This window comes from Dipteris shenzhenensis, chromosome 15 (assembly GCF_047967505.1).
Source record: "Dipteris shenzhenensis isolate YYH24624 ecotype China chromosome 15, Dip_SZ_1.0, whole genome shotgun sequence".
NCBI classification, from domain to species: domain Eukaryota; kingdom Viridiplantae; phylum Streptophyta; class Polypodiopsida; order Gleicheniales; family Dipteridaceae; genus Dipteris; species Dipteris shenzhenensis.
In genome coordinates, this window is record NC_141610.1 from 43,184,813 (window position 1) to 43,198,522 (window position 13,710).

General features: G+C 40.0%; 1 protein-coding gene across 1 annotated transcript; it reads right to left on the reverse strand.

Moving 5' to 3' along the window:
* Nucleotides 1-11,719: 11,719 nt before the first annotated feature.
* Nucleotides 11,720-13,418, reverse strand: LOC147893846 (DTW domain-containing protein). The gene has a single exon (XM_087386196.1). It carries the CDS (start codon nucleotides 13,337-13,339, stop codon nucleotides 12,587-12,589), a length of 753 nt encoding a protein of 250 aa, XP_087242322.1. The 5' UTR covers nucleotides 13,340-13,418; the 3' UTR covers nucleotides 11,720-12,586.
* Nucleotides 13,419-13,710: the final 292 nt, after the last annotated feature.

The following is a 13,710-nucleotide window of genomic DNA, read 5'->3' on the forward strand; positions in this document are numbered from 1 at the left end:
AAGGAGAGAGATGAAGCTATTGCACTAGACCTTGTGACACTCAGGTCAAACACACTTAACAGACCAATAAGTATTGAAGAACTTGACATCAAAATCTGTGGCCATGCCGTGCCATTGCTTCCCACTTTCCAAATTGTAGATATAGAGTATATTCTTCTTCATGACATTTAAGCAATATTTGATTTGAGGGAAGATTATGCATTGGCATTGATTGCCCAATCTTACCATTTGGATTATGAGATCATTGTGGAGGATGACCCTTTTCACAGCATGGAAGAAAACTTCAAATCACAAGAATGTCTATCCATGTGCTTTGAGGAAGCTCAAAAATGTATGGGAGACTATCACATCGATGACAAGACATTCATGAAGATTCAAAGAGACTTTAAAGTTGACAAGATCAGAAAAAGAGAGGAGTAGAACAGAGTACCAAAAGATATCATTGAGAGAAGCATCTTCCTTTGGTAGACAAGGATCTAGAGGAAGATGAGAATATGAAGGTGAGTAATCTTCTCTTTTGGTAACTCTACTCTCATTTTCATTTGAGTGATCTTGTCTTTTGATATCTCTGTTCTCATGTTGCCTTTAATGGTTTTTGCACTTGTATGTTGAAGATGATTCCTTCCTTGTGAGGTCTGATGGGACCAGGGAGAGAGGTCTTGGCCAACTTGCCAGCCCCTCTTAGTATATCAAGAGGATCTCTTCTACAAAACTATTAATATATCACTCGCATTTAAGCAACGATGGTGATACAGTTGTTTGGTTCTTCAAATCTTTTTTAAGTTCTTAGGAGGTGATCAAATCAACCAGTGGAAGGACAAGATCATTCTTCTGGAAAAAATATATGCTTACAATATTTTTTGTTATTATCCTGGCAAGATCTGCTCTAGGGCAAGATATTATCTTGCTTACACTACCTATGCCCTTGCACGTGGCATTGCAAGCCCTCTGAACTTAGATGTTCATGGAAAACACCATCTTCTCAGGTTTAGAGAGCTAGCTTTAGCACATAAAGCCATTCAATCTAAAGAAGACAATCTGAGTAAACGGCAAGAGAGGTAGCAGTCGGAAGATGAAAAGGCAGAGGTGCAAGACAGTCTTGTTGATGAGATTTCTAAAGATGCTAGCAATTAAAGTTGTAAAGAGGGCCTTCAGTATTATCTAGAGAAAGTCAGTGCAGTACAGTAAAGATGAGATCAATAAATTGGAAAAAACATTAGCATTCATGAAGGATACTCCTATGGGTCCAAGACTTCGTAAGAGGAAATTGCATCCAATGGATGAAATATCCAAAAATAGTGGTCACTAGAAGCATCAAGTGAGAGCTTGTTGAAATATTTCAAAACTCATTCCTATTCATGATGAACACTCTGGTGCTATGGGTGAAGTGTTTACAAAAAAAGTGTTGGAGTCTACTATACATCATCCCAAATTCAAAAGTCTAAAATCGAAGATAATATCTAATTCAATGAGCAAAGTTGTGGAGCAATTCAATGCAACTAATGCACTATACAGATATATACAAGGGCATATCATCTCATATTCAAGAGCTTGAAGAAAGTATTCCTTTCTATAGGAACAAAAGTTAAAGCCCCACTTCTAAAACCAACCGAAGTCGATAAGGCAAGGCATGCTCTTAATTTGGGTGTACTTGATTTAGTTAGCATGCCTTGACATGTATTTGGTACGCTAATTGTGACGGGAAGGTCGGAGAGTCCAAATAACTAGAACTCATAGTCAACAATAACTTTTTTGTGGATATTTAAAGGGTTTTGCAAGCGTTGGTGAAGTTTTACGGTATATATGTGGAAGAATGCAATGGTCAACTAAAGATTGTACTAAAGCTTGATTGAAGTGAGGTTGTCAAAGATCAAAAATTAGAAATAATCAGTTTGACATTGATGAATAGAATACTAGACCTTCAAGTTAATCTTGATGATGCAAGGTAGTTCAGTGTCGTGCAATCAGAACAGGAGATTTGGTGGCAGGCTGCATTTAAGGTACCTTGGAAATTTGAATTTTTACTTGGTCATGAAAAATGCTTAGAATATTTTGAAATAGAATGTGAGTTGCTTTTGTAGGTGCCAATGGACTCACATTCAATTTTGAAGTGGCTGTTTGACCAAACCGATATCCCGAGTGTGATAAAAGGTCATAACAATGGTAAGCCACTTGAAGTTGATGGCTATGGATCCTACAATGTAGAATGGCATCTAGCTATTGTGAGGCTACTATTGACCTCAAGACTATTAAATGTATGTTTAATGTGGCACATGGAGCAAATACAAGTCATCCTTGTCCGTTGTGCATGCAAAAGAGAGTACCATTGCAGGCAGGTAAAAAAAACCAAAAGAAATGGGCTTGTGATCTTGTAGAGATCAGTTAGACTAAGGCATCAGATCGTGATGTTCTAGGGAACGATCCATAAAGGAGCTCGATTCTCTTGAGAGAGTACACATTTGTGCCCTTCATGCTATCGTCATAATAATTGAAAAGCCGGTGCACTTGTATATCATAGATGCATATAAGTTAAAGCCCCAACAAGAAAGTGAGAGGATGATTGCAAGAATTGAAAAGGTGCTTTTACATATGGGACTACACTTTGGGCAAGTCAAGATTACAAAAGATGAGAAAAGATCTAGAGAAACAAGCAATGTTCCTTATAAGCCAAGTTTTAGAGGTGTCAAGGATTTAAAATTTCATTTTGCAAAGAAAAAGAATGATAGGCTCAAATGTGCTCATGAGTTTGATGTATGGCAAAAGTTATGCAGTGCTTGTTGTGTATGAGGGGGAAAGGAGGAAAAAATTAGTAGTAAAAGCACGAGTTTGGTTAGCTCCTTATAGCTTGATAACTTTGCTACAAAAGAAAATATTCAAAGATCAAGATGCACACCTTTTCATCAATGCAGTGAATGACTTTAGCCAAAATATGGAGATTGCTTGGGGAAATAATAATTTCACACAATACATGGTAATCCCTAACTTACATATTAAGATGTATATATTGATTGGTCTCATTCTTATTAATTTGTTTTTTTGTTTGGCAAAACATTTTATATTCCCATGCACCATACATGGCATGGCATTATGGAAGCATTGGAGTGTGTTCCACTGAGGGTGTGGCCCAATGGTTCAATGGTGGTACAAGCGTATCAAAATAGGAGAAGCTACAACATTAGCATTCAAAGAGTCCTTAGTATCCCATGTAGTGCAAGATGTCAACACTAAACGTATAAGAAGAATATACAATTCATCAAATGCAAGACAAAATCATGCACGATGGCATGCAACCCGCCAGAGAGAAGGGCACATATGGGTGGAGTCAGATGAAATTGATGGTGTAGACTCTGCCAATATGGATGCCCATTTATAAATTTTAGAATTTATTTGTAATTCTAGTTCTGTGATATGCAATAAAGTTAGTGTATCAAGCTATAAAAAGAAAAATTTGAGTTGTTCGATGTTAATTATAGGTTTCTAGCTATAGGTTGCACCAATTCTATGCTTTTGGAGTTTATGTTGAAAACAAGTATTTTTAAAAATTAGGGTTTTGGGCCCTATATAAAGCAAAGGAATTGCAATAAAGAAAGAAAAGTTTGAGTTGTTAAATGTTAATTATAAGTTTTCAACGCAAGGTTGCACCAAGTTTATGTTTCGGGAGTTTACGTTGTCGAAAACAAGTATTTTTAAAAGTTAGGGTTTTTGGCCCTTATATAAAGGAATTGGTGCTCATTTTCATTTTGTTGTTTTAAGAGCTCCCATACTGCCAAAATCCCACACCCCCTCCCATTTGCCCCTAATCCCCCATCCCCCTCTCTCCCTCATTCTTGGAAGAGCTCCCACACTCTGACAATCCCACACTCCCACACCCCGACAATCCCACACTCCCACACCCCAACAATCCTACACTCCCACACCCCCTCCTAGTTGCCCCTAATCCCTCATCCCCCTCTCTCCCTCTCACAGCCTCTCTCTCCATCCCCCATGGCCAAGAAAAATCAGAAGGAGAGGAAGCTGGGAACACCATTGACACCAGAAGAAGGGGAGAGCTCCTTCAGTGACTCACACCCGTGACTCACGCTCACCCAACCCCCATTAAGACAACAATCCTAATGTGAGAAGCTTCCAGTACAAAAGCCAGAGAGGCGAGAAGAAGGGCAAGGCTCGGACACAAATACAGAAGAAGAAAGAAAAGGGACATTTTGATGACGTCAGGAGTAGAGGTCAAAGAACAACCAAGAGCACCAACATCGTCCATAGCAGCCACATCCTCCTCCGCAGGCACGCGGTTCATGCACACCCCTAAGGAGAGAACAGTAGCCACCTCTATGTCCAAGCTAAAGAGGTCCTCCTCCAGGGAGACGGTACAAATTCAAACCAGGCATCATTGCACTCTGTGAGGCCAAACCTTATGTGTGTGTTCTTATTATTTCCTTGGGAAAGATTGCAATAGAAAGGTATAAAGTACTCTAGTGATTGAAGTTTACTTTAGGCTCTGAGGCCAAGCCTTATGTGTGTGTTCTTATTATTTCCTTAGGAAAGATTACAATAGAAAGGTATCTAAGTACTTACTTTATTCTCTTTGTCATCTATTTCCATGACTACAAATAGTTGTGCATCTACAATGAATCAAGGAGATAGCTCTCAAGGGAACCTCTGACTCCATCCTTGACAAATATTTTACCTTGTGCTAAGTAAAGGTGAACTCTTGGAGTAGCAACATCCACCTCATCACCATCAACATAGGATAGTAATGTCTAGACTTTTGCATGTTGTATATCATGTCCAAATGTTCGCCTTTAGTAGTGATGTACTTTTTTGACTGGTTGAACATCCTACTTCCATAGAAAATACAATCCCTTTCCCTATCTCCCTCTCCCTCTCTTTCTATCTCCATCTCCCTCAACCTCTACCTCTACCTCTACCTCTATCTCTACCTCTCCCTCTCCCTCTCTTTCTGTCTCCCTCTTCTTCTCCCTCTCCACACGAATTTAAAATACAAACATCTGCACAGATTGAAAATTACAAAGATTTTTCCCTTGTACACCATAGAGAGTAATCAATTCAAAGTTTTAAATTATTTAACACAATGAATGAAATATCACTTTGGATTATTTGTTCTGTTCATACATCTAACAATGCCTCGTGGCCAAGTGCATTGTTGAAGCACTAAGAGTCCAAATACTTGATCTCAAATCTCTGGAACAAAAACTATGAGCCTTTGCCATCATGTTTCTATTATTTTAAGAGTATGTGGGGGACACCAATTCTTATTACAAAGGATGTTTGTGTCATCCCTATATCTATCTTTTCGATTATCAAGTCTAAGGTAGTAGTCCTGGGGAGAGCTTGTTGTTACCAACGAACCACATGGTCCACTCCTCTTTCAATTCCAATATTAGATCAGGCTATCCTTGTCAATCAATAAATACTTCAACAACAAGACTATGAGTCCCATCACGCAAATCATCATCAATTACTTCCCATTGCAAATTTCACCATCTAAACCTTCTATATGTGAAAGACATGCAAAGATTTTGACTTCCAATGAAATACCTACAAAATTGGAATCTATCAATACATACTATCTTGTAACATTATAATTTTTTATACAAACAAGGATTATTAGACCTGCTTACCGAAATGTTACATATGAACTGTTCAATCGACTGTGCTTGTAAGTAGCCACTTTGGACTATCAAAAGAAGGCAAGGGAAGAAATTCTAATCTTCCATACTGGCCTTCTTGATCCAGCACTATGAACATTAAGTCACAAAAGAAGGTCCCGTCCTTCTTCACTTTTGATTATGTGCAACCTTCATACTTAAGACTCCCAATCTTAGCATGGAGGACATGCAACACCCCAGTTATGCAGGCTGTAGGCTCCCACTCTTTGTAAGTAGATGGATACAAATCTATAAAACAAGCACAAGACATAAGAAAGTCCCCACACAAATGCAACTACTTTGAAGCATGACAATAGTTTACTTTTGAATACTTACAATTGGGTCTACGATATGGAAGGCGTTGCATGTGGATGCACGTATTTGTCTGCCTGGTTAAAGACATGTTGTCAGGTTACTATTTTGCTATTGGGAGACATCTCAAAATCCAATATCCATCCCTTTCAATGTTTGAAAATCCATTCCCGATGCTCATCCTTGATATTCTTCAGTATAACATATTGTAAACTACCTCGATATCTATCATTCTCCATCTTGATAGTCCCTATCCCTGTTCAGTATGATTGACAACATCTCTCTTCCTCTCTCATTCGAACCATAAATAAACATAATAATCATTCTCAGAATTCTCTCTCTCTCTCTCTCTCTCTCTCTCTCTCTCTCTCTCTCTCGCCCTCTCCCTCCCTCTCCTCTCTCACTGTGTATAAGCCATCCTTCCCCATCAAGTTTTGTAAAACCCGCGTGGGTCTTGGTGGTTGAGGCTCTAGTTCATGTCGTTGTGTGTGTGTTCGATCCTTGTGGTTGACTTCGGATACGCGTGTGCGTCTTGGCATTGATGCTACGAAGTAAAAAACTCTCTCTCTCTCCCTCTCTCTCTCTCTCTCTCTCTCTCTCTCTCTCTCTCTCTCTCTCTCTCCCCCTCCTCTACTAAAGAAGAAAGAAATGTCGAAATAATGTTATGGCTCTAAATATCATCCACCTCTATCTTCTCTTCCTCTCTACCTTTTTGCAACAAACATATAGACGAATTGTGAGATAAAAATGTAATAAAGAGACAATTTTCAAAGCGAAATCACTTCATTACCCTCCAATAAGGTAGAGAAAGAGGCGAAAATGATAGAACACCCTTTTTTCATACTTCTTCAGAGAAGAATCAGGTTGCACCTTTGCTTTCTAACCTCTCTCTCTCTCTCTCTCTCTCTCTCTCTCTAGCCCTCTCCCTCTATCCCTCCTCTACCAGAGAAGAAATAAATGTTGAAATAAAGTTATGGCTCTAAATATCATCCACCTTTACCTTCTCTTCCTCTCTGCCTTTTTGCAACAAAAATATAAACGAATAATAAGATGAAAATGTAATAAAAGAGAGAATTTTCAAAGCGAAATCACTTCATTGCCTTGAAACTATGTGTTCTTCCTTCTGAAGTTGATTCTCTATGCTCCAATAAGGTAAAGAAAGAGGCGAAAATGATAGAACACCTTTTTTTCATGCTTGTTCTGAGAAGAATCAAGTCGCACCTTTGGTTTCTAAGAAGAGATAGTAATATACGGATAAATGAAAGTGATAAAAAAATAGGTGAGAAGAGCGGCAAATAGAGCATGGACAAACATGACTAATCAATAGAGCTTTTTGAAGGTGTAAGAAAAACATGAACAAAGAGGAGGGAAAATGACTAATCAATAGTAGAATAGAAATGCTTTGAAACAGGGTGCTAGAAGATGGCGGGAATGTATTTTTTAAGTGCATGGAGGAGGTTAAACGTTTTGGAAGAGAGAGAGCAGTGACAGAGTTGATTTGGAAGTCAAAGTTGGTTGAACTAGATGGAAAATGTGAGCATAGTTCTAGTTTAGGGCTAGTTTGGATTTGAGGAAAACAAGGAGGCTTGAGATGGTCAAGCCAGATCTGCCATGGGCAATATTTTATTGTGAAGCACCAATGAAGTTTTTTGACGTATTTTAAGGGGGGGAAGGTATTTTCCTAGAATTGGGGAGTATCTGTTACATAGAAGTCCACATGGCATAATCTCCTTGATGGATTCCATATTCCCTTATCCATGCCTCTAATATTTTAATAGTTCTCTAAAGGAGTCCTTTTTTAGTACAAAATTTTTGTAATGTATCTATGACTAAGATTTAATCCAAAAGTGTGCGCATTTGTTGTGAGGGTGTAAAAACACCTAGAAATATTAAGAAGACCATGTGGTTTGTTGGGCCAGATGAAGTGGCACGATCAATATTTAAGATACCTGTCTTGCTTGTCTAAGCCTGACTCATAAATCTTGCGAAGAAAGATTCCTCATACATCTAGATGGAGAACTAGGAACGAGCATTCTAACTATGTTGATTAGCCTCTGCTAGTTGTATCTAACTTGCTAATCAACATAATAGCAAAGTATACCACAGGAAAAACTATGAAGGCGTTACTGGAGGCTAGATATAGCAAAAAAGATATTGATGATGCATTTTAAGGGAACACCAATTTTTGAGGGCTTGTACCCTCATACCCTTGCTGCTAAGAGCTCTCTTTTTTTATGCCCTTTCCAACTAGCCTCTAGTAGTAGTACCCACAAGTGCAAAGCCCAGTCCCACCTTTGAGAAGTAAAAAAGGATTTGCACACCACCAATGAGAGTACAAGATAGTTGAATACATTACGCAATTAAAAAATAGATGAATTAGTGGATTGCCATAGAGGAACATTGATGCTACAATTTCAAGGATACATGATATTCAACAAGCAAAAGCAGATATGCCAATCCAAACCACTAAGGAGGAAACCATTATGGAAGCCAGTATAGTGATTCAATTGTTAAAGATGTTCAAGGATCAATAGAAGATGGAACAATGAATTATTGATAATACATTAGGATTTGAGGGATGATAATATGAGACTTAACATTGAGAATAAGACGTAGAAGGAAAAAATGGAGTCCGCATTGGAGGAAGTCCAGATTGCAATACAATAGGTGGAAACTATACAACAAGATGTGGTTCATCATGCCCAAGAATTACAAGATAAACTAGATCATAAAACTAAAATGATGTCTGAAACTAAAACATGGCTATTTGATATGGTAGCTACAGTTTTTCATGCAGTTGGAAGAGGTTACTCATAATTATGTAGACTTGGTTGCAAAGAGCACATTGCTTAAGGATAGATTTGAAGCATTGTCTATCGTCAACTCACAAATTAGGGACATGGAGATTATAATAGTGTGGATATTGATGGCATGTTTCTAATCAAGTTTCTGATCAATAACAAATTAGAGGATATGTAGCCGCATCTATGTGCATATACGCACAACATGTGGCATAAATTAAAAGCAATGTTGTTCTATTTGCATCAAAAACCATTTGAATTATATCTTTGAGAGGAAGATAAATTTCAAAAACATTTGTTGCAAATTAATATTGAGAAGATTACAAAGAAACATAGCACTAGGTGTAGTTTCTGCTTGCAAGGTCTCCTACATCGAGTTGATGTGATCGATCTAGTCATGGTTGAGCACTATGTTGTTCTGAACGTATCGTGGCATTGAGATAAGCTCGTGAAGCACTTTCATTGTTAGTAATGGTTGAACCAAGCCTCTCATGTAACAATGATTGTATTCTAGCTTTTGTTTAATACCTACAAGCAATCACTTACGAAGTATGACAAGGCTTGCTGCGGTTTTTCTTTACTTGCCATCATATTAATCACACTTCCTCGTAGACCATATTGCCTCTCGTGGTTTAGTTCTTTAATTAAATGGTATTCTTACAGAGACTAGACATGCTTTGATTGCATTGAGCTTTGAGACATATTTTGCAAGCTCGTTTGATTGTAGCACTAAATCTGAGAATAGGTCTGCTATTTTGCTTGCATTGAGAGACTTGGCACATTTGTTGCAAATTTCATCTTTCTGCGAATCTAATCCTCGACTAAGATCATTATACACGTTTCTAAGCATGATGTTCGCAGCTTGACTTGCTTCTTGCAGGTGTTTCTTAAAGAAAATATTTTTGCAAGAAGCACAAGGATTGCAGGAGGTGTCAGTGACAAGTTCAAAGTACTTCAAGCTTTCATGAGTCCCAACGCTTTTTGTAGTGTGCTGCTCACGTCTTGATATCATTTGCGATGTGCTTGCTCATTCACTCCACACTCTGAAAATCTTTGAGCATGTTTACTTATCCGTCATGGTTGTTGCTGAACAGAGTCTCTTAAATTCTACAGCAATATGCTTGCTACTACATGTTTCTTCTTCTAGCAATTTGTGCAGCGCCCTCATTTGTGGTGTTGGCACATGGTTGGTCTAATAGGGAAAAGAAAGTAACCGTTCTCGAGATAGCTTTTTGAATTGTAGTTTGTGCTTCCAACTTTTCCAAGCTCTTTGTAATTTGTGATCTCCAAGTCCCAACCAAAAATCTATGCAGCGACATTGGGAATGTACTGAAGCAATATTTGGGAATGGGATGTTGTATCCAAAATCTTTGAGATGCTTTCTCCTAGATTATTGTCATCAAAGGTGAAGCCGTTACTAATTAAAAAGCATTTTCACAATGATATTGCATGTGGTTTTCGAACATGAAGTTCTTTAACATTTGACATTGTATTCGTGTTCCAACAAATGAGCCAACACCAAGAAGATGTTTCTACTGGAAGGGAATGATTGAAAGAAGCGCAAGTCAACGTCCAAGGTATCTAGATTTTCTACAACGAGGTGTTCCATCTTGCCAACAATGTTTCTAATGAAATAGAGCAGAATGTAACCCCAAACAGAGCCTAGGTGCGGTTGCGATAAGTTGCAGCAGTCAATGATGTCAAGTGGGCTGCAGCAACCAACGATTCTCTATTAGAAGTTTAGTAGAACACCGCAAGCTGCATGTGAGAATTGTATTAGATCAATGTAAGTGCAACATTGCGTGGCAAAGCTAGGAGCTGAGCAAGAAAAGGCAGGTGAGGCTCTCAGAGGTGGTGAGGCTCTCAGCCTCTCAGAGGTGGTGAGGCTCTTCTGAGAGCCTCACCACCTCTGAGAGCCTCACCACCATATCGAAGAATGATTCTACACTAATAACATGATAGCAAGCTTTAAACACCCTTTAAACTCCCTTGCACAATTTCCATAGATAAAGAAGGCTAGGCCTTTGCGTTTGGCAGGCCGAAAACTTGGGCACTTGCTGAAAGCTTGACACAACTGTAATATGCCACCTGTAGACCAAAAACACCATCGCCTTAATGTACATCCACCTGACCTTAATGTACAGTTATTGCAAATAAACAGATACCTGCCTGTGATTTACAGTCAGTGGTGAACAATGATTGTTACTAATTGAATGGGTGGAGAATCAAGAAGATTATCACTACCCCATTAGAAGAGTTAGTTGGCTCTATGCCAAACTCTAGAAAAAGCTTTCATACTGGCAGAATAAGCCTCTAGAATAGAAGTAGACATATTCGAAGATTTATTTGAGCAATGTCTGGAGGTAAAACACAGCACAGCAGGGTACAGAAAGCACCTCTTCCTCACTAACCCTGACCAAGGGACCCTGTGCATTTGCCTTGTTACCCTCTGTCCACAGGAACCTCCTGAAGAGTTGGTCAAGCAGTAAAGTATTAAAGCAGTGGCATGCCCAGGAGGTTTAAAAAGAGTTGAATTTCCCACAAATGAGGTTCCCTGTTGGAGCTGTTGACAAGAGACCACTCGTCTCCATTGAAAGATAGAATGCCATATTTCAATCGTTAGTTATTTGAATGCAGTAGCCGTAGTAAACATTATGGTGTATGGATGGTCATGGTCCAAGCACTGACCTCTTCACATGATTCTATTTATCCGCATGTCATGACAACATGGTAGAAAACGTGCAAACCTATGAGTCTGTTCTCAGTGCTGCCTTCCATGTATGCTCGATCTAATGTGCAAGGTGTATGTATGGGACAAAGAATGCCATCCATTCATGGGTCCAAATTTGAGACTGTCTGACCATCCCTCTTGCAAATTAACTTTGTCTATTATCCATTCATGGGTCCAAATTTGTGACTGTCTAACCATCCCTCTTGCAAATTAATTTTGCCTATTTTAATAGCTTCATCACGTGCACAGTATGAAAAATACCCTTATCCAGTAATTAGCAGAGACCTCATCATATAACACCATCATCAGACAAAAGACATTACGTTAAAACTTGATGCTGTTAACTCAATTGCACAGAAGACCCTGCTTGTCTAATCTCTAGCTTTGCAAAGGCATAAGCATGGCTTCCAACAAAGCAGAAGTGTCATTCTGTAAAGCAGCTTTAAATGCCGCATCCGTTTCTGTTTGGAGAAAACTTGCTCCCTAGTGATCGCGTAGGTGATCCATGCTGTCGGAACAGTAGAGAGCTGTGTTGTACTTGCTGATGACAGGCCATGTTCAACTAAAATAAAGCTGTCATTTGAGATCAAAGGTCTCAAGCATAATTTGCATCCTTTTCTAGCATTGCTGTAACGACCCTTCACAAGGGAGAGCCAAGGCAAACAGGGGAAACTACTTAACAAGAAGGCAGGGCAGAATGAAAGAAATTTATCCTCTCAACGACAGGTTCAAACTTTTAAGCACCCAATGTAAAAAACCAGGCAAGCACCTTTCTTAAAAAGGTAATGCAGCCAGAAGAGAGAGAGGAGTACATCTGCTGGCCAGCATATAAAGCTCAGCTCTGATAGCTCTAAACCAGAAGAACAAGCGTAGACACAGACATAAGCATGAGACCATGTGGAAATTTTGTTCCCACTGAACAAAGAATAATGAAGAGTTAAAGAAGTCCTGTAATTTTCAATTCATAAACCGACACAAAACTTAAATCTCTCTACTCTCTGTCGTCACCCATTTGAATCCTTGGTATATGTTGGGAAGCTGTGAAAACAGAAATTACCGTGTCTAACATGTGTCTTCTACTGTCGTTTTTTGGACAGCCGCGTCCTGAGTTTATGAGTGGATATGTGCGATGCTTGGAACTGAACCATTGCCCTTAACACTTCGAGAAGCTTCTGCTCGATTTCTGCCCCATTTGGCTCCAACACTCTCAAACAAGATGCAACAGCTTCCATAGTGCTCACACATCCGGCAAAAGGCTCTTTTCTCAAGATGAACTCCGAATTCCCCATGCCGTTGCCCTCCAGTTTCACATCGAAAGGCAGGCAAACGGGAACAGCAGCCAGCTTGTCCAGAAACGGAGCACTGGCTTTGATCATTTCACTGGCGTGCTGCCAGGTGGCATCGACGACAAGCAGAAGGAGGGGAGGGGCAACGGGAGGAAGGGAATGAACGATGGGGGGATCGTCAAGGCTGGCGGGCGCTGTGGGCACCTCGGATTGTTGAGGTGGGGATCGATGGGAAGAGAACCAGAGGTCGATAGGCTGGGAGGAAGGGGAAGGGAAAAGGAGCAAGGCGAGAGGGGGGGGAGAGGAAGAGGAAAGGAGGAGGGGGGAAGAGGAGGGGCAAAATCGGCGACCCACGAGGAGATGGAAGCGGGAGGGGGAGAGGCAGAGGCGCAGAATCGGAGCTGTGGAGAGCTTGTGGCGAGCTTCGTGGGGGTGCTGTAGGACGATGACCACCGTGCGAGTTTCCAACGGTGGCACGGGTACCTGCCCACACACGCACACCTTCTCTGGCCTCCCGCACGTGTCGCACCTCTTCCTCCCCATCTCCCCACTCCTCGCCCCTTCTTCTCCTCCTTCCCATTTATATCGGTACTCTAGAGTCTATAAGTATCATACTCCCCACATTATTTAGTTGTGGAGGCGTGATTAAACTAAGGTATAAAGGGGGAGGCATGAGTTTCAATTAAGAGGGACCACTTTAGAAGAGAGCATTAAAGAAGAAGGCAAGGAGGAATAATGACCATTTGAAGGGGGCTTTAATGAAGAAGACATGTACTAAAGGGAGAGGGGGAAGAGGGACCATTTGAAGGAAGAAGGCGCGTACTAAAGGGAGAGGGGAAAGAGGGACCATTTATAATATTTCAGTTAGCTCTTCCACTCTATAGCTTACTCGTAAGGCTCACATGTGGGAAATA